This window comes from Rhipicephalus microplus, chromosome X (genome assembly GCF_043290135.1).
Source record: "Rhipicephalus microplus isolate Deutch F79 chromosome X, USDA_Rmic, whole genome shotgun sequence".
NCBI lineage: Eukaryota > Metazoa > Arthropoda > Arachnida > Ixodida > Ixodidae > Rhipicephalus > Rhipicephalus microplus.
Genome location: NC_134710.1, coordinates 120,672,121 through 120,699,924, shown reverse-complemented (window position 1 = coordinate 120,699,924; position 27,804 = coordinate 120,672,121). Strand labels below are relative to the sequence as shown.

At 44.0% G+C, this 27,804-nt stretch overlaps 1 protein-coding gene across 5 annotated transcripts in view; it reads right to left on the bottom strand.

The window, feature by feature from the left end:
• The window catches only part of mxt (Eukaryotic translation initiation factor mextil), a 172,346-nt gene extending 159,902 nt beyond the window's left edge, over positions 1-12,444 (bottom strand). Inside the window, exons 1-4 of one of the 5 annotated variants that reach the window (XM_075877529.1) lie at positions 12,243-12,444; positions 11,660-11,741; positions 5,367-5,521; positions 2,421-2,579 (exon numbers count right to left, since the gene is read on the bottom strand). In XM_075877529.1, the coding sequence (XP_075733644.1) occupies positions 2,421-2,579; positions 5,367-5,502 (295 nt within the window). In that variant the 5' untranslated portion in view covers positions 5,503-5,521; positions 11,660-11,741; positions 12,243-12,444. The remainder of the gene's footprint in view (positions 1-2,420; positions 2,580-5,366; positions 5,522-11,659; positions 11,742-12,242) is intronic. The other 4 variants (XM_075877532.1, XM_075877530.1, XM_075877528.1 and 1 more) reach the window with 4 other exon arrangements.
• Between the last annotated feature and the right edge of the window lie 15,360 nt (positions 12,445-27,804).

Here is a 27,804-nt window from a genome sequence, read left to right as displayed (position 1 = left end):
TCCCGACATGTCTGACACTGACAAAATACGGCACATTATGAAAGATATTCAGGACGACGCCTTTCAGGTACTTGTGGCAAAAAACCTCAAACTGTCACCCAGCTTATTAAGCACTGTCAGACCAACGAGCTGCGGAGAGAGTGCATTTCTACGCGACTTGCAAACCTCGACAGGACCACCCCATCTGCTTTAACCATTGGCGACATTTCCTCCAAACAAACCATGCTAATGCAGCAAATCCAGCAGTTCGCTCAAGAAGAAGTTCAACGCCAACTGTCTCTTGTGCCCTACGTTCTGACCAGTGTGCACACGCTGACCTCATTGCTCCGCAAGGCATTGAAGAGCAAGTTTCTGACATTCTGCCTCCCACATACCATCCTTCGCCTATCGCCGCACCTCTGACTTACGCTGAGGCCACAAGACTATCGTCGCCGTCGCTACCACCTGTCACGAATCCAGCTGCGCAGCTCAGTCTCTTCTACCCAGCGAGTCTGCCTATCCATCCGCACCCACCTCCTTATCGCCACCCCGCAGCACCCTCAACTAACCCTTGGCGCATGCCTGACAACAGGCTCATTTGCTACTACCGCCTTCTCCCCGGTCATGTAGCACGCTACTGCCGTCGTCATGATTGCAGCATTAAAGTCCCCTTTCAGCCTTGTGCTATGGGACCTCCTTCTGTATACACTAACCCCAATGCGTGTATATTTTTGTGTATATTTTTGGGGGACAAATAAAGATTTTTTTATTTGATGTGATAGGGACAAATACAGGCCCTTCTATAGGAACGACGAAAAAGACTTGTGGCGGAGGCTCGAGCTGCTCCTGCTGTACCCGCTGGCTGCTGTCTTCTTGCTGTTTGGCACCTTTAACGGTTGCCTTACCTGGGCGTCCTAAAGAATTCTTACAAAAATAATATTTCATGAAAACTATCTGGTTCTTGTTCTATTTCACTCAACATTCTCTTCTTGGATGTCGTTCTCAAAGTCCTTCGATGCATGTGCTATTCACGGGGGAGGTTCAAACAATTTACAATGATGGCCATATTTTCGTACACCAGCATTTCGTAGTTACGCGAGATCAAAACCAAAATAGCCAGCCTCACTTTGTCTAACATTACAATTTGCTGATATTGCATTCACTGCTTCACCCATTTGGTGCAACTGTGACTTTTTTTAGTTAAGTACAGCAGCCCATCTATTTTTTTTTTTTTTTACTCGAACATGCGAGTGTCAACCGCCAAGTTGATAAGTGCGAAGCACAGCGGACAAATGAACGAGAATACGTCACGCATGCGCTCGATGAGGAATCATCTGCACCAGGCTGGGCTAGGCAGTTCCAGGAACCAGACCCCCCCCCCCCCCCCCCTTTTTTTTTGAGCACCGTTACATCCATCTTCCTTCTTTTTTTTCCGAACGCTGCCACCAAGTTACTAAAGAAACAGTTTCACTGGGATGGTGACGCAATGAACGCAATAGGAAAGGCTAGCAGCCAACTCTTTTACATCAGATATCGCATAACGCTACAAAACGCTGGTGTAGGAGAATACAGTCGTGCCAGAAAGAGATGCTCTTCTGGTAGTCTCTTCGCATTGAGAACGCAGCACCTAGAAGGGTTCATAAGCCATTCGTGCTTATGCCTGCTGTGATCGCACACGTATAGCGATCGCGACCATGCCCTATGGACTAAAGCTCATAGCTGCTCCTAGAGCGATCACAGCCTTTACAAAACCGAAACTGTATTCACGAAACCAAAAAGACAATGTTTCAGGTACGATTCCGGGCACAGCGCTTGATGGCTTTTGTACTTTGCAGCTAAATTTCGTTGCTGAGGTGCTGTACGGCACTGATAGCAGAGTTTGCCACAGCAGAAGTGGTTTGGTGCAGGATGGCGCAGGTAAGCAAGTTTAGCTCACAATGGTTCAAACGGCGCAGCTGTTTCACCCCTGCATGTAGCATCAGCATATATTAGATCGCACATTTCTACGAGCCTACACCCCCTTTAGCGGCTATATATTTGCAAACGCACAACAAGGTTACGTCAAGCAACTGTGCAAAGCAGTTGTTACACTTCTGTGAGCACTATATTCTGTGAGCACTATATTCTGTGAGCACTATACATTATAAGGAACATTAAGACCAGCCCCTGTCAACAGATAGCCTTCCTTTGAATGTGCATGCAATGAAAAAATATTTGAGATTACAAAATTATTGATCTGCACTTTTGGACAATGCCACATATGACAAACCAGAGATCTACAAGATAGATATTCTGTAATAAGTAACAGGAGGAATTTTAGAAAGTGAACATGCTATGTGGAATGAAGAATCTTATAATATAAAACTAAACTCTGTAATTAACCAGCTCTTACTAACTCACAGTTTAGAAAACATGAGCCGACCATTAAGAGAAATTCATACCTTGAAAGGACGATTCCATGGTAGCTCCTTTCACTTTGAGTGCCTCACAGACATTGGCAATTAGAGCCTGTATGGTACTATCATAATTTCCATTGTTCAATGAGACGTGAAGCATTTCAATCTCCATTAGCAAATCTTCGTCATTTACAGAGCATTGTGCTGTAAAAAAACAATAATTAGGAAGCTTTCAGTTTGTAAAGCAGTAAAATGCAGGTGTGCATGGTACATATACCCTTAATTTAATACATATAGCCTTCTTGCTCACCTCCAAATGGGAGGCTTTAGGACACTTTAGAGGTCTCCAACTTGCACAGCCTTACTGCACTAAGTTCTGATAATGAGTGCACATGGGCCAGCCAAGTTACAAAATCCCAATTTCAACAGATTTCATGATACACTATTGTGAGATGGTTACCCAAATAATTAAAGTAATTTCAGAATTAGCTTCATGCCTAAGACTGCGAGCATGTGACATGATAGAGTCAACCGCTGCTTTCCTGGTGCCACGTATGTTCAATACCGCACTGAGAATGTTCTGCCATCAGTACAGCAAACAAGACAGCAACAAACACAGGTGACACTGTGTAGCCACCTACATAGCAGAAACAGAACTGAGTATTGAATATTCATCGAAACCACTTTGCGAATGGGAACAATGCTACAAACAAGCTCAATTGTGCACAGCAATGTTTACGAGCACACCAGGTTGACAAGCTAGGCTCATTTAAAATGTCTAATCAGTAAAAAAATATTGAGAGGCATGTGAAAATACTTTAGGTTATTATTAGCCACTGTTTTAAATTCATTTTTGATAATAATTAAATTTTCAAGGATGTTGAATATTCGTTCCATTTGAATGCTGAAAGGAAACCACAGTTGCAGTCTACAGGATGAAAACATGATGCAAGTGAGGTCTGTGCTGAATGATTCTCGGCAAGATAGTCATAACAATGGCAGAGAGTCATAAGTTCCCGAGTACAGGGGAGATAACTTCTGTACAAAAAGTTCAAGCCATTCTATAGAAATATCTCCTTTTTATGCACCTCAATATGCATTTATTGTCTAACATTACAAAAAGCTACACCACATTGAAATTTTTTTCAAAGATTGTGCCGTGCTGTGCATCATGCATCTCGATCAATGAGCATGATCTTTTTTTAGTGTGCTGTTTCCTAGCATAGTAAATTTTAAAACGTAACATATTTTACAAGCTATCACTAGTATCTTACCTAAAGTCTTATCCTGCTACTATTTAAAGTTGTTTCCATTTCCTTTGATGCACAAAAATGGCATTTGCACAAACCTTCAATATCAGAGTAAGAATTTTATTAATCAAAAGTAGGTACAATAACAGGCATTTAGTATACAGAAGGAGGTCTCATAGCCAAGAGACTGTATGTTTCAAGTTTTAAAAACTATTGAGCAAGTTAGTTAAATCATCATGACAAGCACAACCATTTTTATTTATAATATGAGATATATATATATGCTATTAGAATTGTGTTTGAAATTATTCGACCAAAATCATCATTCGCTTCGAATTCACTTTGAACCAAAAATTCACTATTCACACAAGGCTACCAAATAACCCATAAAATATATGATTCAACATTTAAGATAATAGTATTCCTAGTGATCCGATTCCACATTTTTAAAATGAAAAAATGGCATTACTTGAGTAGCCCATGATAAAAGATCAGAGAAAGATGAGGGCTTAAAGCGATGAAATATCACTGAACAGGACATGCTATTAGAGCCAACATTTCAACAAGTGGAAATGTCTTCTTGTTGCTACTGCTGCGACGACGTTGCAGCCCTGTTGAAGACAAGTCCACTTGTCAAAACATTAGTTCAGATGACATTCCCTTTTCAATAATTCTTTCATCACTAGTGCACCACATGCAAGACAAGGGCATAGAAGCCTATGAACACACAAACATTTTCTTCATATGCTTGTCATATCACGTTTCATATGGTACGCTACTTTACAACTAGCCACGTCAATAAACAGTCATTACAGCCATAGAAAAGTAGGTGAATTTTAAGCATTTCTTCACATCTTTGGTTCACAGTGTGGAAGTGTACATGAACTGCCAAGTTTTGCGCTCTCTACTTACCTTTGATAATTCAAGAGTATACTTAAAAGGGCACAAACACAGCAACAGTACTGTCAACACGTTATGTAAGAGGGCACAGAAGTTTACATACAGTGTACTGCTCAAAGCCACTGCTCTAGCAGATTTTCTATGTAAATAAGCCTCCTTTCAACTGGTGGAAGTGATGGGTCAATTGCCAAACCACTGGTCACACCATTCATTTCTTTAACAACTTGCTATGTCGCCCAGCACCTCCTGCTCTGCAATCCACATCTACCCCTACACCCTTCAGGCAGCCTGAGGATCGATCACTGCTTCCTATCACTAGTTCAGGACTTTCACTCCTTGATGCCCCATTCTACTATGCTGACAGGAAACATAAAAGAATTTTGCAGTTCGTAAAGCAAGAAATCTGCGACCATTCAAGTGAGGACCTAGATGCTGGGATGCTCACAAGAATGCTGGAAGAGACGGGAATAAAATGTGCAAATGATATAGTCATCCTTGCACTATCGTCTTTCCACTGTACTTCTCCCTGTGTGAAGCTTTCCTCACCATCCCTTCTTCAACAAACACGAAGAATGGCTTTTGTCTTCATTACATCAGTGCGTTCTCTTAGAGTGTGATAAACATGAACACTGTTGTGTTAACAAACACTGGATAATACTGAATTTGTCACCTATGCATTGATTTCACACCACCTAGAATGAAAATACTTGTACACATTCTAATTGAATGTATAGCATTTATCCACTTCAAAAAGCATTGTTTATATTGAAGCATATACCTATCTGCCTTTCTTGTTTTGTCAAGAATGAAATACTGCACTCTTAGAATTTTTCTGACTCACCGTTCGTGTCAAGTGACATAGCCATACTCTCTGCTGCACTAAGAAGAGAGGATGGAGACTTGTCAGTATCGGAGCTCGATCGCAGTGGACGTGGGCGTTCAAGTTTACGGACACCTTTAGTGCTTTTCGTTGACATTTTATTCGAAGTAATATACCTAGAAAGAGCCAAACATGAAATCGATTGAAGCTGAGCTAAATAAACTAGTACAAAGCCTCAGCCAAGATAATTCTGTAGTTAGAATTATACCCGAATCAGCTACTTTAGATTACCTTCCACGGTGTTCTGAAATCATATCTAAAAATTGCCTTTTATAACAGATGATCTTCGATAAATTATTTTCTTGCTTTACTTAACAAAACAAAAAATATGGCTACATTGATGAGTAAACCATAAGACCACAGTGACTTCGGAGTCCTCAACAATTAAACATAAATTAATGAGAACCCAAATGTGGCATTCTGGAATGACACAAAACACAGGAAAAGTAACACACAGGAAAAGTAAGTGTGGCAGCTTGGGCTAGTTGGTATGACATGACGATAGTTATAGCGCGAGAACAGAGCGACAACAAGGACACGAAGGACACATGCGCTAACTTCCAACTGAGTTTATCGCGGAGAGCGCGAAAACATATAGAGACAGTAAATCATGTGACAGAAACCTTGTGGCACAAAGAGCAATAGATGAATAAGGGAAAAAAAAGCACAAAAAAGGCCAAGAAAAATCTATAAGGAAACAAAACAGAAAACTAAAAGTAATATAACTACTTGCGCGCACCTAAACCTTCGTGGAACCTTAGCCCTCCGTGTCTCTGTCCGAGAAGGAACTTACTAATGCACGACACCTGTTCGCGTGCCATTTGCACGGCCTCAACGATGACTCTGGTGCGCTCATCCCTGTGCGTGTACAGAGTCACTGTGTCCTTGAAAAGGGGAGCACAGTTGCAATGAGTGCAGTGCTGAGCAAAAAAACCATCTTTCCAGTCTCTAACATTGTTAGCGTGTTCTCTCAGTTGATCGTTCAGACACCTTCCGGTCGTTCCAACATAAACACCGCAGGAAAGGAGGGTCCTATAGATAAGTTCTCGGGAGCACGCCACATACCTGTTTCTATGCTGAACTCTACATTCATTTGATGACTGCGTTTTTAGGAGGTTTGTGGATTTGGCGAGGCTGATTAATTTGAACGGTGCAGAGAACAGCACACGAACTCCCACTCGTTTTCCGATTTTCTTGAGCCTATGCCATATGTGGTGTTTGTATAGAACCACGGCTATTCTTTCATGCTCTGTATCCGTACTGCTCCGATCCTGTCGCTTCCTCTGCTCTGCCCTGTTAGTCCGCAGGATAGTCTCAGCAACGGAAGCGATAAACGCTCGGGAAAACCTGAAGCCGGGAAACTGGAGCTTTGAAGCTCGCAGAGATGTGAACGCATGACCTATTTAAGGCATTCTCAAGACAGGTTAGTGCTATGCCTCGCTTAACTAACTTGCTGTGAGCAGAAGAAAAAGGAAGTAAAGGTTTCTGCGCACGTGGTTCATAACACCAACAAATGTGCTGTGTGCTAAAAAACAGTCCTAAATTCAAAAAATGTAACTTGTCATTCTCGGGCATTTCATGTGTCAACACAAGTGGCTTTAAACAATCTTCAAACAAGCCTATCGTTTCAGCCTTAATTGAGTGGAACATAGAAGGGTTACAATTTAGAAGAACCAAGCAATCATCCACGTATCTGAATACTTTGATGACATGGGTGCCCTCTAACTTTTTCTGCAGTTTATAGCACATTTTTGCCGATTGTAGATCACTGAGTAGAGGTGCTATGCATGAGCTGGTTGAAACACCTTTTTTCTGTAGATAAATGCAATCATTCCATTGAACTAAAGTAGAGGTAAGGTAGAGCAATACAAGGTCAAGAAAATCTCATGCACTGATGCCAGTTTTTAATTGAAAGTTCAATTCCCCGAAGACTTCTATGTTATCCCTTATGTACTCTAATACCTCATCGTGAGGCAGTGAGTAGTATAGGTCCTTTATAATGATTGAAAAACCGAAAACATTAGATTGATTTGACTGTTTGAAAAATTCTATCAGTGTCTGCGAGTTTTTGATCAGAAATGGGTCATCAATCTTTAGCCACTTTAGATGGTTCTGAATAAACAGGCCGAGTTGCTTTTGCCATGTTCCACTTTCTCTCGCAATGACTCGGATGGGCACGTCAACTTTATGTGTTTCGACAGAAAAAAATATGCTGAACCCATTTTTGTCCCTTTTTTGTCGCTACTAATATTCTGTGCTAACTGTTTCCCTTGCCCTAGGTCCGAAGTTCGCCGTCGACCGAGAGAGGTCCGCACCCAAGCTTCTTTCAATGGTGCGCTCTGTTGCTGGCCGCGCTTCACCAGAGGATTCGGACAGATGCATCTCGGACGGCGTCGACGTGCTCCTACAGGGTAAGCCTACCAGCACCAGCTTTCCGTTGCGGAAGACGGCCAAGTTTCTGAGAGACAATGAACTTTGTGTCGTGCCGTCAGATAAGGAGGATGGTTTCGCTGTTCTTCCTAATTGCTTGTACCTAGAAAAGGCAGTCACAGCTATTCGCTCTGTTTTCAAATGTTGCACCGACATTCGTCTAGATAGAGTAAAAACACAAGCCAAGGAAATGTGTCGTAAACTAGAGTTGAAACTAGAGTTGGAGCACCTCGAAGCAAATTGATTATGCGTGTCGCCAGCTTTTCGACTACGTCACAGCGTACGCGCACTTCGTGGTCGAATGAAGAGACCTTTACAGCAATTGACTGCTGCCAAGAACAACTGGGAGACTTGAGGCACCAGAAGTGAAACTCTGGCCTTTACAACGAGATTGCCGTTTTGCTGTGACTGGATGGCTAAAAGCAGTTACCATCAGAAATACAAGCGAAGATTAAGATTCCCGCACAGCAATAAAGGTAAGTGCAAAGAAAACTCTATCAAATGATCAATTTATGAAAAAACATTTGTAGTGGCAGCAAAGTTTTTGAAGTGTGAGCTGTTCTTGCACGAATAACATATTGCTGATAAAGGGTTCAATTGAAATATTGTACGCCGAGTTTCATCAATGACATGTTTTTGGCCCACAAGTGCCACCTGGTGCATTTAATCTGACCAAGCTCGAACCGGATTAGCTTGGGCCATGTAGCAGCGGCCATATAGTTGATCGCAATCTAGAAAAACAATCCGTATTACCCTTATCATGATTAAAAGTGCCGCTGTGACACCGGTATTAAGTATGTACAGTGCTCAACTCGGCTGTCTATAACAACGAAGCGTCGTGCGGGAAACAGCACGGGAGACACCTGCAGTCGCCAATACGGCACATCTGAGCATGCGCGGCGCCAGCTATGTGCCTGCCTGGCAATACTGATCCCTGTTTATCACGCGGATGCAACAACCGCTTTGGCCGTCAAAAGCCCTCTGAGCGATTTCGCGACAAAACAAGAAAAAAAAGACGAAGTAAAACCATTGTCGCTGTGATATGATATCACGAAGCGAGAATATTTTTTGTTGTCGTTTTATTTCGATTTTGTAGTGTTGACAGCGCTTCGACGGCCAAAACAGCCATCGCGGCCATGAAGATAAAAAAGGGTGGAAACTGCAGGGCAGGCACATCATTGGCACCGCGCATGCTCGGATGTGGCGTATTTGCGACTGCAGATGTCGCTCGCGCTGTTTCGCGCGCGGCGCTCCGTCGTTATAGACAGCTGAGTTGAGCACTGTACATTTACCACAAAATGGCAACATGGATGCCAATGCTGAAATTTAGCCTCTAGTACGCACAGGCAAATAATTCTTCCTAATTGCTTGTACCTAGAAAAGGTGGTCACAGCTATTCGATTCGTTTTCAAATGTTGCACTGACATTCGTCTAGATAGAGTTAAAATGCAAGTTGTGTTTATTGAGTGTTTCTTGCTTACGGCTCCACTCCGTTATGAACATATTCAACACTTCTCGTTTCATAAAAACCAACATCAAGAAATATTCCTGGTATCTCAAAGGGGCCCTTCAAGTAGCCATGTAATGAATTCACTAAAGGAGCTTATTGCCTCATGAATTCACAGCAGCAAAATTTCAAGAATGTGTCCAGAACGACCGGAATTGCGAAGATTTGTCACAAAATGGAGTTGCCTTTTTTCTTCTCTCAACCCAACAAAAACACTGGAAGCTAAATATAGAGGGATGGCACCGGGGAATAAAATATGTCACACATGCCTCGTGATTCTTGAACACGTTTTTTTTTTTTTCTTCGAATGCACGACTTTTCAACATGTTGTGCAGCTTTTCAGTCACTTGCTCAACATGCGGCATGCTGAACGGTAGCGTAGCCAGAGGCCGGGGGCTAGTTTCACTCCCCTCGTCGCCCTAGAATTTTTAAACTTAGCATATATGCATATATACAAAAACATGCTAACTCAGACACAAACATATATAAAGTGTAGTTGAACCACCCTGTCAAAACAATTTCTCGCTACATTACTGCCCATGACTAGGTATGTTGAGAAAGTGACCTAGCTACCAAAACATGCAACAGAAATACCTCATGCTGCGGGCAAAAATGAACAAGAATTGCCCACGCTATATGAAAATGTTGTAAGTTCCTTTCACCGGGCTCAGTGGTTGCCCATTATACTTGCATACCAGAGACATAGCCCTGATGTACTGACACAATGGTTCACACACAAAGTTGAAAAGGGAAAACTATGACTACTGTTTTCTCAGCTAGTTGCAAAAACATTTTTACCAGCACATTACAATAGTTTTTTCAAACAATAACTATAAACCCTAAACTGACTTAGAGCACCATAGTGTTTTTTAAAGAAGACATTGTAAGTTCTACACCAGCTGTAACAGGCTAATTCACTGTCTACGTTTTAAAACAGCCAGAAAAAGTTAGCACTGATGCAAATTAGTTGGCAATTGATTCTTTTTCTGAAGTCTGTGGGCTTTTTCCAGCAACACAAAACACACAAAAAAACTTTAAAGTAATGTTTGCCTGTTCTTCCCTTTCAATGCACATGTCGTGGTCACACCACTTCTGTGAAAATTAAATGTGTATATCGAGATTTTGTAATGCGGAGAAAACAAGTCATACTGAAGAAATAGCCAGAATTTATCCAAAATTTCTATATAATCCTAAACAGTTGGCATGCAGATGCGTGCTATTTAATAATAACAATGCTATACGAATGGTGCTTGCTTTTCAGAGAAGTGATTTACGTGTTTTCTATTAGCTGCAGTGCTAAATGGACAAAGTGTTAGGCATGCAGAAACACACAGCTTAAGTGCTGCAGGTCTGTTCTATACTTCGAAACCAAACAATGTCCAACCGGCTGGAACACTAGCTCACGTGTGTGTGTACATGCACTCTCGCTGTGGGAAAAGTAAGTGCAGACAACAGCTCCATCTCGCACACTGACCTGGTACTTATTAAAATACAAATAGGCATCAAAATTGGCAAATAAACTGCACCGAACTAAGCCGAACCACTCCATTGGAATCGTAGCTCCAAACGTCTGTCGCTTCTGTTTTCATTAACACAGCTCCTACTACTTATATTGCTCTTACTGTCAAGAGCCAGAAAAGATCAATAATTTTTTTTTCTTATTTGCCGACGTTTCACAAGCCACAGGAAGAAAGATTTAGAAACCATATTCAGAAAATTAAACATTACTTTAATTCTAAAAATATCCTTCCCTTGGGGCTTCTTCTCTGGGCCACAGCAACAGGAGCGTTTGCATAGCAGTTTGTGAATTTCTCAGACACAAGAAGGTTTGCTTTTTAAATTTCTTTTTTTCCTGTTTTTTTTACCTAATGAAATTCTAGTTATTTGAAATTACCATCTATGTAATCCTTTCAATTATTAGTTATGTACCTACTTCATTCGTAAATCACCTTATGATTATCCACTCTTATATTCCCTAGATGACTCAGTAATCATTTTTTCTTCTTCAAATTTAACAATTTATTTTCCCCATTACAATAACCGCCGGTTTAATTAATGGACAATCCTCCATAGTGGGTACGAGCCAAAGCATATAGGCACAAGGAAGCAAGCAAGCTCCTTCATTGCACATAACACACATATCTCCGCTAACTTGATATCACATTAAACAAACATGTCGGCACGTAAGAGGTGTCACGCAAACTCAGTCAGAAAGTAACCGCTGACAAACTTTAGGGTGAGAAACCACATAATGGGCGCTGCTGCTGCAGGAAGGAAAATGACACATATTCAATTTAAAGTCACGACAAGCGCGTACCAAATATGCACATGTGATGAAAAGGAGTTCAACAATCGTGTGCAAGGGAGCGATCTATGATGCTTTCTGGTTCACCGTGAATCTGAAAGTAGTACATCATGCAGGTCAATTGTCAGAAACTATTTCCTTCGCTCAACGCGGCATTCAAACAAATCTAAGCCTAATTTATTTGACAGTATTTGCTCTACAGCGCACGGTGTTGCACAAACTAAGAATAATGCTTGACAACATGAACTTACTACTTAGCATGCATAGCTTTTCGATCAAGTGGAGAATCACTGCGTATAAATTTATGGACACCCTGCACATGTATGGGTGGCACAGCAGCAGAAGGAAAACGATCTCCACAGCAAAATATTACTTCTTCCCTTTATTGCCCCCTGATAAAATGAGCAAGATCCACAAAGTAAAACAGACTTCAATGGGCCATTTATAGGCACGCAACGCATTATCGGTCGTTGACTCGCGTACACCTCGATTGCACGAAGTTTGCCATGGCTTCAACATCACTGACACATCGACATTAGAGGCTAATAAAATCATCGTACAATACGCGAAAGACAAAAGCGTACACGTTTCATACCTTTCCAACGGTGCTACAAACGTAGAACAGATCGTTAACGTGGGGTCCTAGTGGCTGAATAGTGGGTGCCGAGCGCCGTCGATTTCTTCAGCAGGAAGTTATTTATGAAGTGGTGGACCCGTGGACCTTGTAGCAAGAGAGCGGCGCTGGCGGCGCTGCTGCCCATGAAAACGAAACTGAAGAACATCACGATAGTTACAGCGCGAGAACAAAACGACGAAACAGAGACAAGAAGGACACGAAGGACACGAGCGCTCGTGTCTTTCGTGTCCTTGTCTCTGTCGTCGTTTTGTTCTCGCGCTATAACTATCGTCATGCCATACCAACTAGCCCAAGCTGCCACACTTGAAGAACATCCATGGGGATTCTGCGGTGAAGTCAGCATGCGGTGCACTCAAGTTCCGGCATCCTGCGTGCCGAGACGTAATGTTTGCGAGGCAATAAAAAAATGTGAAAGAGCATTGAGTGAGTAAAATCAGTGATAATTGTGCGTCCTTCTGCTGGTTGGTTGGTTATTGGACATGACAAACTGAAATTTTTACGTGTTGTATGACTTCGATACCAACGAACTACTAATTTTTACCTTATTGTAATTTCTGGACTTAATTCCATCTACTCTGGTGTCCAACTGACATTTTAAGCATGTAGAGGCTCCATGGAATATTTTTAAAACAAGATATAAGTCGTAAAAAAAGAAAGAAAGAAAGAAAGAAAGAAAGAAAAGAGAAATTAAACTTCATTATGTGTTATCAAATATAAACTTCAATATGTTTTATCAATTATCAAATAATTGTTTCTTTCAACTGATTGGTCGAGATCCCAAGATTACGTTTGGAAATTATATTTGTTTTTACTTCCACTAATTTCAGGCCAGCTTCAACCCACTCAACTACCGTGAACACTAATGAACCATAATGTTGCTTATAGTGTCAATTTGTTTTCACGGGGCCACATCGATTCATTATTTTTGTTCTTTCTGCGAATATTTATCATGGGGAAAAAATTAAGGCCCGTAAATGCTGAACTGAGACAAGGTTTATAGCGACATATGTAGAATTTACGTGTTTTTGAGATTGCTGTAGTAACAGCCATAGGGGGAGGGGAGGGCACCCTGTCTAGTCACCTAAACAGCGTGGAGGGCAAAGCCAGTCCCAGGCATTGACATTAGGGAGGGGGGGATGCTGCGACTCCGGCGGGGAGGGGGGTGCAAAATCAGCTCCTATTAGAGAGAGGGGGGCGCTGCGACGACCTTTGCCCCCCCCCCCCCCCCTGAAAAGGAACCCTGCGCACACGCCTACGGTAGCAGCAAGCGTTGCACCCCAAGAAATATAAAGGCACGTAAAAATAGTTATGGATGCCAGTTTAGCAGCATTCTTATTTCAAGCACGTGGCTCCTCAGCTTTGGCAACCATGCAAGGACCAACCAGTGAAGGGTGAACGTGGAAGGCCACTGTTGCGTAGCACGGACCGATCCCGCCGAAGCCACCACTGTTGCGAAAGCTGGCGACGCCAACACGGTTCTGTAGGCGCCACTGCTTCCAACTCCGCCGGGAAGGTCACCAACCGTTTGGTAGCGTATGTTTCTCAGCCCGCGACTGCTTCTGCGCAGAGCTGATAAGACGAGCGGACGAGACGACGGTGCGTTAAACAAGGTTTATGTACAGCATATATACAGAGGCGTTACAATTTCGGCACTGGGGCCGACAGAGACTCGAAGAGCCGAGCTCTCCTCTCTAACACATAGGTCAGCCTTTCGCCTAAGACCGCCGACTCATACACATGTCGGCTCTCCGACATGGGGACTCCTCTCTCGTAGGACTGCCGATCGCGACGCGCCGCAGGGCTTCTTTTATTTACACCGGGTCCAACCAAAATGTCCAATCAGAAGCGCCGCTGGTCGTCAGGGCAGATTCCTCCAATGGCGTCGCCGCGCCACGCGTCAGACCACCAGACACGAAGACGCCGGCTCGCTGTCACGTGCGCAGCTGACTCAATGCACGTGGGCCAGAGAAGCGCCGCGCGTGTTCACGCCGTCGAGGTGATCGCGCCAGGCGGACTGCGGGCTGGCCTTGACCCAGATTGCCTTTTTCAGAGGCACGGTCGTTTGACGAGGACTCGCTGGCATAACAGCACCCCCGCCGCCAGACAATGCACCGGAAAGACGAGCTGCTTCCACGGGGCTCGGATGTCAGGTGCGCTCGTTCGCCAGGTCCCTCCAGGTTCGCCTCCAGGGCCATGGGGAGAATACAGCTCCAGACTGTTCCGGGAACACATCCCATTTTTGACGACGGACCCCAGCTCCACTGGCTTGTCGCCACAACTTGCTGACCAGCTTCACTCGTCTCTTCTGACCATCTTCGGTTTCAGCACTTGTCGATGGTTCTGCAACTTGCCAAGAACGGATCGACAACAGACAACACACGACACACGCAAGTGCCCTCGGTCACCCGACAGAACACCAGACAAAGTATAGTACAACATATACCTATCTACGTGTTTATCGGAATTTTGTTCCCTCTACATCAAGAGGCACATGTGGGACAAAAGACCCTTAAAATGACAACTCAATTTTTTTTCCCCACGTACAACAACGTAACGGATTAGAATACCACAAATTTGGCCCCTTTAGATCACTCTGAACGAGAGCGCTCAGCCCAGGTCGTGATGAGGTCAAAATTTTGCCCCGAATCGCCAGCGAGAAACCGAAAGGTTGAGAAGTTACTAGCTGGAACGCACTGCTCAATGCACCTGCATTAGCGTCTACCTTTCCTTTATTTTTTTTTTATTTTTTTAGCGAACGTCAAAGTTGCGCTCTGGAGCAACATGCTCCACTTCAGTAACCGGCCACTTTTAGGCGACGATACCTATGCGGCACCAAGAGCGGCTCACACTTGCGACGTTGCACAGGGGAACAACGATACGGCTTGCTACGGATGGACTCCTCACCGCTTAGCTCGATATCGTGTTCGATCACCCTCATGTTTCCGGGGCGGTCCGAAAACACGTCTTCAAACTCGGAACCAATCTTTCTCAGGTCCTCTTTCTCAGGTCCTCCTTCACTTAAGCTAGGCGCTAGGTTTATCTGCTCCCGGATTACTTTCGATCCCCCTTCGATTACCTCACTAGAACTCAAATTTTCTGCTTCCTCTTCCACTGAAGCATTCAACAACAGATTCACGACCGCTTGATGTTGAACGTATGGTTTCATCAAGTTGTAAATTTTGTCCGGCCGCCTTCCTAATTTCACTTCATAATTTGAATCGCAAGGCTTCGATAATACTGTGGCGGGCCCTTCCCAATCAACCTCAAGCTTGTTCCTTTTGGACGGCTGCAGCAGCATTACCTGATTATCAACTTCAAAAGTGCGCTTCTTCCCCGATTTCTCGTAGCGCTCCTTCGACAGCACTTGTGCCGCGTTTTTCTGGCTTTCCACTAGCGCTTCAATTTGGCTTTCCACTAGCGCTTCAATCGAGAGATCCTCACGCTGCTCTCGAATGAGCGTCTCTCGATCAACTCTCGGCAGCTCGCTCAAACTTTCCGCTACAGGCGAGAGCGTTGCAACCCCCTCGCTCTGACTCAATGGCGCCATGTCGTCTCCCCTTTCTACGGAAACTGCGCCGGCCGGTTCGGCGACGGGCCGCTCGCGTGACTGCTCACATGACTCATGCGGAAACTTTCCTTTCTGGGGTTCCGTCGACCCGCCGACAAGGTCACTTGAGAGTTCACCGCATTGAACCAGATCAAGCTGCCGCGATAGCTTCCGCGCTTGCGATCGCGTGAGAGCCATGCACGCTAAGTTGGGGAAGAACGATTTGCCCTGCTCTTTGAGAAGCTGCTCTGAGTTGTTGGAGAAAAGATAAGGAAAACGATCATTTAGCGCGGCAGACACAGCCGCTTCGGTGCGAAGCTCACCGAACGGGCCTTTAACGACAACCGTGGCGATTGGTAAGCGAACACTCTGCTCCTCGGCGACTTGCCTGATCCACGCGCATTCTCGTGTGAAGTCATCCGGAGACACCAATGAAGGATGGACAACGTCCATGGTTGCCGCTGAGTCTCTAAGTGCTCGGCACGTTTTCTCATTGACCCTAATTTCTTGGAGATACGGCTCCAACAACCGAATGTTTTTTTCTGATTCTCGGATCGTTGCGAAGGCAAACTTTTCCTGACAGTTTCTCGCGATGTGCCCTTCCTTTTTACAGTTGTAGCAGATTAGCGGCTTCCGTTTGTTTTCCGGTTCTAATGCCTGTGTGGTAGAAACCTCACTCGATTTCTACGCTTCTGTTTGCCCTTCCCCTACACTGTCCTTCGTAAGAGACGGGTCCTTTTTGAAATTACGGTGCGGAACGGGTTTCCGTTGATCAGGTTTCCTTGAAAAGCCCTCTTTCTTTTCATCCTTTTCAACGCGCGCTGCCCTGCTATGCAACTTTCGGCGAGTATAATACTCCTCAGCTAACTCAGCTGCCTTGTTTAACTGTACGTCCCCAAGTCTGTCCTGCAGCCAAAGTTTGACATCCTCCTCGATGCAGCGGTAGAATTGCTCCAATGCAACGCATTCCACCACTTTATCGCGGTCGTCATAAACACCTTCGCCCTTGAGCCATTCAATCAAATCGGCTTTAAGACGAAACGCGAAGTCAACGTGTGACTCATTCCTCTTTTTAGCATACCGGAACCTTTGCCTGAAAGCCTCGGGTGACAACTTATAACGTCTCAAGAGCACTTCCTTAACCTCGTCATAGCTCTCAAACGCTTCCCTCGACAAGCAAGTTATCGCGTCGGACACTTCGCCGGGAAGAAGAGCTAGCAGGTTCCGCGCCCAAAGAGACTGCTCCAAAGCATTTCGCTCACAGACGTGTTCAAACTTGACGAGATACTTCGCCATGTCCTCGCCTACTACGAACGGTGGCAGTTGGTCCCGAATTCTAAAACCGCTGACCTGAATCGTCGGAGAAGCTACGCTAGGCGCCTGCGAACACTGTAGGATTGCCAATTCTAGTCGTTTCATCTCAAGGCGCTCTTGTCTCTCGGCCTCCTCGCGCTCGCGACGTTCTACTTCTCGCCTTTCAGCCTCCTCACGGCGTGCTTTAATATCCACCCAGGCCTCATCGACTTCCTCAGCCGACACTCCCTCATCCTTCATGATCTCAAGGATCGCTTGCTTTCGTTTCGCGCGGGCCCAAAGTAATGCCGAGTTCCTCACAAATTTCGATGAGTTCCTTCACCTTAAGGTTCTCCATCGTTCACACTAGCCTCTTGCTGTTTGCCCCTGTTAACAATTTACTTGCCGTACCCACTATAAGTCAACTAGCAAGACGCGCAAGCAATTTTTCACTCTCCCGTGTTTACCCCCTCCGCATTAACTTTGGTTTCAAAGCACTTCGACTTTGCTTGAAACGATCAAAGCTCACTCTAATGTATCACACAGCCCTTCTCTAAACTACTACAACCTGAGCTAGAGTAGTCTGGTGAACTGAGGGGAAAACATCAGGCACTCACCGCATCGATGTCGCTGACGCCGGCCGATCCCGCAGCTGCCACCACTGTTGCGAACGACGGACCGATCCCGCCGAAGCCACCACTGTTGCGTAGCACGGACCGATCCCGCCGAAGCCACCACTGTTGCGAAAGCCGGCGACGCCAACACGGTTCTGTAGGCGCCACTGCTTATTTGCAGCTTAAGGCGCGAAAACGACACGGACGAAGAGAGAAGTGGCGCTCCGTGTGTGTGTTCTGTCTCTCTTCGTCCGTGTCGTTTTCGCGCCTTAAGCTGCAAATATGTTAAACCAACAAGCCCAGTCTGCTATTCTTACGCCACTGCTTCCAACTCCGCCGGGAAGGTCACCAGCCGTTTGGTAGCGTATGTTTCTCAGCCCGCGACTGCTTCTGCGCAGAGCTGATAAGACAAGCGGACGAGACGACGGTGCGTTAAACAAGGTTTATGTACAGCATATATACAGAGGCGTTACAATTTCGGCACTGGGGCCGACAGAGACTCGAAGAGCCGAGCTCTCCTCTCTAACACATAGGTCAGCCTTTCGCCTAAGACCGCCGACTCATACACATGTCGGCTCTCCGACATGGGGACTCCTCTCTCGTAGGACTGCCGATCGCGACGCGCCGCAGGGCTTCTTTTATTTACACCGGGTCCAACCAAAATGTCCAATCAGAAGCGCCGCTGGTCGTCAGGGCAGATTCCTCCAATGGCGTCGCCGCGCCACGCGTCAGACCACCAGACACGAAAACGCCGGCTCGCTGTCACGTGCGCAGCTGACTCAATGCACGTGGGCCAGAGAAGCGCCGCGCGTGTTCACGCCGTCGAGGTGATCGCGCCAGGCGGACTGCGGGCTGGCCTTGACCCAGATTGCCTTTTTCAGAGGCACGGTCGTTTGACGAGGACTCGCTGGCATAACACCACCCGCTCTGTGCAGGTTGGCCACTCGGCCTAAGCGTAATGTGGGCCTAAGACAAAAAAAATAAAGAAAAGAAAATCAGAGAGAGAGGGGGGGGCAAAGAAAAACATTTATTGTCTATTCTACTTTGTGGACCTGCAAATCTAAGCAGCCAACGGATTTGTTATTTCGTTCATTCATATATTTTTACATTTAGAATTTTTCGAATTCAGCGTATGCTCTTTTAAATCGCGTCCACCTAGATTCGTGGGTCATAATTGCAGCGCGAAGATTATGCACATGCCTTCATTTTTTTCATATACCTAAGATAAATTAATTACCTTAATTGCTTATTTATTCAGTTACTCTCCTACTAATCTGTTTATTTTCAGTGAAGATGCGGAAAGTACTGGTATTTGCCTCAGTGATATGTGGAAAATAACTGCTAGGAGGTTTCAGGAGAGCGAGCAAATGGTCGAAAAAGTTCGAGGAGTTTCGATATGCTCTTATTTTTTATTACTCTCAGTGTCGCAGTCATGTCAATCTACTCGCTCTGTTCGCCAGCTACCGTTGACCTTAATTTGTCTGGGTGTAAACGGTCGCTTTCTTTTTCTATAGTGACGGTGAAGCCGTCCATCATAATGATTACAGTTTTTTGTTGAGTAATAATTGTTTGGGGAGTTATGGCCTATAGTTATATACAGGTTCACCGTATATAAACACGCAAAAACAAAATTAAGCTGACGACGACGCTACAAGCTCCAAGCAACGACTTGTGAAAGCTTTAGATTTCCGAAAGGCTGGTTTGGATCTACTGCTAAGGCCCGTATTCCCAAACCAACTTCAGCCTTACCTCACGTTTCCCTCAACTTCCAGTACTCTCTACATGCGTTATAAAGGCACATAAATAGTAACAAGGTGAAAGATAAGGACAAGACTTGTTTATGAATACTGTTCCGATTTGCTTATGCGCAATAAAAGTTTAAAACCGATAAGGAATGACTATATTATTGCCCTCTGACTAAACCTAAAACTCGCATTGTGGGCTTGGAGACACATATCGCCCAAGTGGTACAAGTGTATACTAAAAAAACTGAAATGCAGCCTGTCATGCTGGCACATCCTACAAGAGATGGAAGAAGAAAGAACCAACCTTTGTTTTAATTTATTCAGTTATTTACCAATACTGTTCTTACAGAATAACAAAAATAAACATTTCTTTAGTGGTATCTAACCAATATTGCGCCCCGGTGTTACGCCCGTTTTAAAATGAATGAACTTTTAAGCCGCACGCCCGACTAGCAAATGCTCACGCTTACGACAAAAAAAAAAAAACCTATGCGATATCATTGACCATACGCGTGCGGCAAAACAGTTCTTTCGTTTTCAGCACGAATTCCAGACCGCGGCCGTCGATTCAAGTGGGTCACATCTATACGTTAACGGAATTTGAGCAGTTCGTTTATTTCAAGCGGGTCTCACTGATGCCTTGAAACGATTTGGGAATATATATGAGAATCATTCGATGACAATCAGTCCCAATAACGCCTTTAATCAGGAATAGGCAACCTTTTCAGGCGAAGCGCCGTGTTTCATGAGGCTGACACGGCGGGGGCTGCATGTCAAATCGGGAAAGTCAAAAACAAGAAGGGGAGGGGGACACGCAAAAAAAAAGCTGAATTACAACAGTGATGAACAACACTATAACATGAATTATGTTTAATTCAAGAAAGCATTATTTCGAAACTTTGCAATACATAAATCTGTTAGAAGAGAAAAACAAACTATCTCAATGTGACTTTTGGTGCTCAACATTCTTAGCCAACTCACAAATATCTACGTCGAGGTTGCTCCCCGGAAAACGCAAAAAGTCGTGGAACAGGGGATTCGTTAGTTGAAAGTGAGGGATGGGGGAGCATCGCGGATCAGGGGCTCAGCCAGAAATTGTTTTCTGGGGGGGGGGGGGGGTCAGTTATATTTTATGTATGTTCCTGTGTGCGTTTGTATGTGCGCGTATGTATATTCGCAAGCAAAATCGAAAATTTAGAGGTGTTGGAACTCCCCCCTCCCTCTTTCCTGGCTAGGTTGACGACCCCTGCCTTAGACCATCATCAATTCAATAAGAATACACGAGCAAAGTACGACATAACATAATTTCCCAGAAATATTCGACGCGAAGAATTGTGCATTCAGGGGCAACTCGCAAACCAGGTGAGAGGAAAAGAAATTGCCGAAGGTGGAGTACTTTCTTCACTGTCACAAGGCTTGAATTATTATATAGTTGGTATCGATTTTGACTATACAAATCACATTCGTACAAGTTTATCAGTTTTAATTTCTCTGGTATGCTTGTAAAGGTGACGTAGCTTTAATAATCGTTTGGGTTTTTCCTACCAAAACCACGATATGATTATGAGCGAAGCCGTAGTATTGGGTAACCATAGAAATTTATAACATCTGGGGTTCTAAGTACACGCACCTCTGGTCATTCGCCTTCGGGTCAGCAGTCAAACACCATAACCATCGTACCAACGCGGCGGGCCGGTTATCGAAGCAACATTAGCGTTTGCTAAAGTGTCGAAGGACGACTACGAAGTGTTCGAATATCCAAACGCTTTTCCCTGTGCTCTCTGAATTTTTCGGTGAAACCGTTCGATTTTCCTGGTGCATCAGCTCCCCGTCTTGTGGCCATAGACGCGGGGCATTCCAGGGGGCCACCTGGCCAGCAGTGATTTCGGCCGACCACCGCAAGGAAGAGAGGAAACTCACCCAGTGACACCGAGGATACAAAGCTGTACACAACCGCTCAAAAGACGACTCATCCGACGAAGATTTCATTCTCGTCTGGAGCAAGAGGGCGAAGAAAAGGATCATCAACGCAGCCTCGCCCACTCTTGCGAGTGCAGCGGCTATGAAGTCAAGGCATGAGCGTTGGCCGCTCGTCATCATCTTTGCGCCTCAGGAAAGCTCAGAGTCCTCAGTAAACCTGCGACTGCTGAACTGGCAAGCACTCTCCACCTTTTTTGGAACGTGCGCTGCCTGATGTAATCAAGGACGTCAGAGTAAATACGCGAAAAAATATATTCGCCATAGACGTTTTCCATATGAATGGGCTAGGACCATTTCAACAAGTGACAGAGCTAGGCAGGATCGAAGTGCGCCCCTTTATACGGATCGACAACGCATCCATAGCTGGTGTGATATACTACGTAGACATTGCGACTCCCGACGCTGACTGGCCTATACCCTCATTAAGTCGGCAAATGAGGGTACTGTCATCACTGACGTGCCCCACATTTGGATGTCACGCTGTGGGAAACTGGTCTTCAAAGGCGTTTGCACGTCCAAGTCGGACATTTTCGACATCCTGTTCGACCATTTGTGCAAAAGCCACTTCAGTGTCATCGGTGCTTCAAGCTAGGTCACGCCAAGGACGTGTTCCCGAACTCGCTGCGGTGCTCCCGGTGCGCAGAACCGCATTCGGCAGATACCGGTCGATCCACATTTCTTAAATGCGGCAACTGTAATAGCTCACACGCTGTCTCATAAAAAGACTGCCTTCGAATTAAGAAGAGCGCACGGTGCTTAAGAAAGTGGTAAGAGGCAATTCGTCTCACAGGGAGGCTGCCGAAACAGTGCGGCAGCGGCGTCGGCACCATCGTTCGACATCTCGAAAGGCTCGAAAAGCTCGAAACGACAGCACCTCCTCTACTGCTGCACCGTTCAGTCAAGCCGCAAAAGGACCAACTAATTCAAAGAATACTGCGGAGAGGAATATATCTACGGAGGAATGGCCGATTCTTCCAAGTCGTCCCCTGACCGTGCAGCCTCAGAAGACCACGTCAACTCTGGTTTTCACCGACCGCTCGGGTAGCCGAGTTTTTTTATGGATCGCTAGTTACTTGACATAAAAGTCATTCTTTGTGTTAACCGACGACGGCCCAACCACATGACACTATATCAGCCGGGGCGTTTCCCCAAGAAGGAGTACGAAGCTTCGTTCTATTCAACCTCGCCCTCATTTAACTGCTCGAGTACTTGTAAGGCCAAGTACGCTCGCGATATCCAGATACCCAGATGACATACGTGTGTAGACATCAGCCGTCGCACGCCTTCAGATACGAGTGAGGCTTCAAAAAGCTGCACGTTTGAGAGCGAGCTACCTCGGCAAGCAAAGCCTCAAGATATCTCCGAAAAATGCGCATTAGTGGCATTTAGACGTAAACCAATGATGCACTATGCCATTCTTATTAAAGGGCGTATCATTTATTATGCCCAAACTCACAAACTTCTGGGTGTAATAATAGACAGAGACCTTCGTTGGAGCACACGTGTGTCTTGTAACAGCGCCTGACTGCAATCTCCGAGGTCTTCAAGTTCCTGTGAGGAAAAACCTGGGGCATGTCAGTTGACTGAATGCTGGAACTCTACAGATCACTGTTTCTCGGTTTTTTGAAATATGTATACTGCCTGTACTGACTAATACTTACAAGAACAATATTCGCACTCTGCAGGCTGCACAAACTTAGGCACTCAGAGTTTGCTTTGGCTTGCCAAAATTCGCGCCGACTGAAGCGACTATTTCCATTGCACGGGACCATCCAGTACAAGCACACATTGTGATGGAAGCCTTGAGAGCCTACCTAAGGCATTTTTCCCGGGCCCATTGCCATCACCTTGCAACACTGTCTTCTGAGAGACCACGGGCGTCGTATTGTGCAGCGATTTCTAACTATGCCACCCACCTTCCATCAGGCTTCAGCCCCGCGTATAAGCCAGCGATGCCACCGTAGTGCTTCATTCGACCTGAACAGCTCTTCGTGCTGCACTTTTCACAGTCAACCGCAAGCAGCCTCAACGTTGGTCAGTCTTCAGTGGTTCGAAGGCAGCTCTGCAATCTTTATAATCAGCCATGCAGCATGGGCCATACGAACAGAAGTTTTTTGAGGTTTGGTATACCCTCCATACTGCGTTTGAGAAAAGTCACCACGTCACATTTCAGTGGCTGCCAAATCACTGGCGCCTTCAGACATTACCCCATTTTACTTTTTAACGTTATATGGCAGCAGGTTTCTTGCTCTCCAGAAACTCCGGCTTCTTGCGCGCTTTGGTCAAGCGCTATACCAGAAAAAAAGCGAGGTTTATTAAAAGAAGGGAGCCTCACTAACGTGCACTTTGATAACAGATTAGGACGATCAAATAGTTTGCCAGGCAAGCGTACCACTACAGTGAAAAATTGCAGTGCTTTTGAAAATTGAATGAACAGAATTTTTGTGATGATGATGATGAATGAAGTGAGCACATGGACCAGGCCTGGCCAAAGAACGCCTGCGCTTTTTGATGATTCAAGCATAATATTCACTCTCAAGGTAGTCAAGGTATCCCTAAAGTTGCGGACTTGGCTAAAGGTGGTCTTTGTGCCATGAAAATCTATCAATTATCAAAAGGTCGAGAAAGCAATATCTGAACCACTTCGACACACGATGAAGCGTGCAGCCTAAAATGATAGCACGCTCCAACGAAGTCTCTGTAAACTCCAAAATAAACTTGAATCTCGATTTAACGAAGTCGCCGGGATCCGTGCATTATTTTATTAAATCTGGTACTTCGTAAAATAACGAGAACAAACCAATTTCGTTCGCGGGATCGACAAATATTTTTTCCTTGTAAAAAAGAAAAGAACTAAGGAAGCTTTGCACTAGAGGAGTGCAAAGGAAGAGCGGAACTGGGCAGCCTTCTTTGCATCTCTACGGTTTTCTTCTTGTATACTTCTCTCTTTTTTTCTTTATTTTGCTCGTTCTCACTTTTTTCTGCCTGTTTTCTTTCTTTATTTCTATTAACTTTGTTCTCTCTATATATAACTTTCTCTTGCTATTTCTATTATTTTTCCTAGTCCCACCCTTTACACTTTTATATTTCGTGCTTGCTTCCTCTTTATTTTTATACGTGGTTTTGCCTGGGTTATGCCAAGCGCACTATTTGTTTTCTTTTTTTGCTGATGATGACTAGGGATTATCGCTAAGGCACTCGAAGAGCAACAAGTCTTCTTGCCTTGAGCGCATGCGCATCATGCTACACGCGGAGCGTGACGCTAAGCGAAGTTAATAGCATATACACCCTTTCACTGTTAACAAACACAGCCGCTTGATTACATCCGGTTTCGCCCACTTATGGGCCAAATAGCATAGGTTGGCAAGGAGGGCTTTAGAAATTAGCCCACTGATTTTCTACACTTTTTATCCCTTACTTGGCAAAATATATTCAAATTAATGTTCCTTTGAGCTACATAAAAATAATAACAATACTTTATGCACGTTCCTTTTATCTGAAAGGCTAACGAGAGACATTTCTAACATTTAAAAGAAACTTGAAAACGTGCTTTCAGTTTCGACGTTAAGAGCTGGTAAATGAGGTGACCAGGATTTTTTTGGGGGGTACAACGGTTGTGACATTGAAACCGTCTATAGTGGGGGTGGTGGTGTTGCAATAGGTGAGGTTAGTGTAGCCTAAATGGCTCTCAGTTGTTCCACCTGAGCATGCCCTAATTATAGGGGTCCGTCACCAAATGTCACACAGCCCAGTGTCTCGCAGGAAAGCCACGAGAATCCGTGACAACCTCTTTGCAAGCCCCGTACCATCACTGCTCTTTCCCTTTCAAACCGTGGCCACATACAGAGAAAATGTTCGATGTCACCTATGTCGCCATAAAAGGCACAAAACGGGCAAGTGCTTCACCTAGTCTTGAATGAACAAGCCGGCGTGTATACAGAGTCAGTTTGAGTTTAGTTTATTTACCACGTACAGTTGTACAATAAGTGGTGGGACAGAGGAAATAAGCTGTATAAAACAGCTTGACAAAGCCCCATATCCCCATGGCAACTGTGGCAACAAAAACGGCAAAATCAAATTAAACACAAACACAGGACAGTTTAAACCACCATTGCATACGCTTTGCATCAGAACAAAAAATTTAAACAAACAATACTAACCAAAAAAAAACGCACATGCTATACATCGAAAGAAGTAATCAAACAAAAAATAACACTACACACAAATTAATAAAGCATATTTAAAATAAAAATATTAGATCGCATACGAACATTTTCATAATTAATTCCTAATTTATTTATTATATTCGGCAAGCAATAACTCAACGTCTGAAAGCAATTTGTGCGCGGTCTCGGCACATTCCAATATTCAGAGTGTCGGTTTAGGCGCGTTGAAGGATTTGATTGCAAGTTAGCTAAACTACGTATATAGCCGTGACCTTTTATGGTATCAGATCTAAAAGAGACTGCTAAAGAATATTCGTAGAGCAGGTTTAATTTGATTATTTTGTATTTAGCAAATAATTGTGAAGTATGGGCATTAAAAGGAAGGTTAGCAACAGATTGTAGCGCCTTTTTTGTAAGATAAGATTACTAATAGATTGCTTTGTTCCATTACCCCAAATTAGGTTGCAGTAACTCAGATGTGATGTAAAGAGTGCATTAAATATCAGAAGTTTTTGAGGAACTGGCAATAAACTGACATTTTCTCAAGACACCCAAGACTTTGCAAAGCTTATTGTATAAAAATTCCGTGTGATAATCCCGTTTCATGTGTTCATGGAAAACAACGCCCAAAGACTTCGCGGTGGAAGAAAATTCGATTATGCTGCTATTAATATGAGATTGTAGTGTTCAGTGGTTTCATTGAGGGGAGATTTGCCACGAAAAAGAAGAGCTTTTGTTTTCAGACAATTTATAAGGTAAAAAATTTTCAAGGGTCCAGCTGTATATCTTTTGTAACGTTGGGTTAGCAGTATTTACTAGATGACACATTAGTACCTGAAAAAAAATAAGCTTGTATCGTCTGCGTAAATTACGTATTGGGCTGAAGGGTCAACATGTACAATATCGTTTATAAATATAATGAACAAAAGGGGACCCAATATGCTGCCTTGTGGAACACCATCTTTAACAGCTTGCACGGACGAAATTTCCCTGTTTGTAGATACACACTGGTGTCTGTCTGTTGGGTAGCTTTCGATCAGATTTAAGGCTACACCACGAATTCCATAACACAGCAGTTTTCCTAATAATGTCTTGGGGTTTATTTTGTCGAATGCTTTCGCCATATCTAAAGATATGCCAAGTGTGAACTTTTTGGCCTCAATATTTTTGAGAATCAATTCCTTTTGAAACAATAGGGCTCTTTCGGTTGAGTAGCCTGATCTAAAACCAAATTGTGATTGAGTTATAACGGAATGTTTATCAAAAAATCAAACAGTCTAATATGAATAATTTTTTGAAGTCCTTTGGAAAAAGCGGGAGAATTGAAATCGGCCTGTAATTTGTTATTGTTTTTGTCTCCACCTTTGTGGATCACCGTCACCTTAGCATCCTTCATATTCTGTGGGAAAATGCCGCTTTTTAAGGAAACGTTGTAAATATGTGTCAGACATGGACTAAGTAGGTCCATAACATGTTTTATCGCTTCCATTTTTAGGCCATTTGAATCCTCACTCTTAGACATCTTAAAGCTTTTAAACACTCGTATTACTTCATCTTCATCTGCCGGACAAAAAAATATTGAGCCCTTGAGTGGTGCTGTTAAGTACTCAAAAGCACTTGTTTGGTGCGAGCTTTTAGTTATAGATGTGAAATATTCATTAAATTTATTCGCTAACTCTTTGCCTTTATTAACCTCATTGTCAATTACAAGTTCTAAACAATTTGTAGCTCTACCTCGAGATATGATGGAGTTTAACTTATTCCAGATTTCTTTGCTGTCAGAGACGCCTTCAAACATATAATGATTATAATTTCGTTTTGCTTGCCATTGGACTTTATTAACTGAATTTCTGTATTTTTAAACGTCTTCAAATCATTGAATTTCGGGCAACTAGAAATACGTTAAATAATTTATTTTTTTCCATCAGCATTTTTAATATCTCAAAAGTCATCCAAGGTTTGCGAGCACGCTTTGGCTTTTTCAAAGCCATAAGAGGAAGACATTTATAATAAAGTGAAATGAACGTTTGCATGAAATAGTCATAAGCTAAATCAGCCGTAGACAAGGAAAACAAGTTGTCCCATTTTGTTCACTCAATTTCAACCCGAAAGTTCGAAAGAGATTTTAAATTCACTGGTCGATATAATATACTAGAAACGGACTGTCTGCGCTGA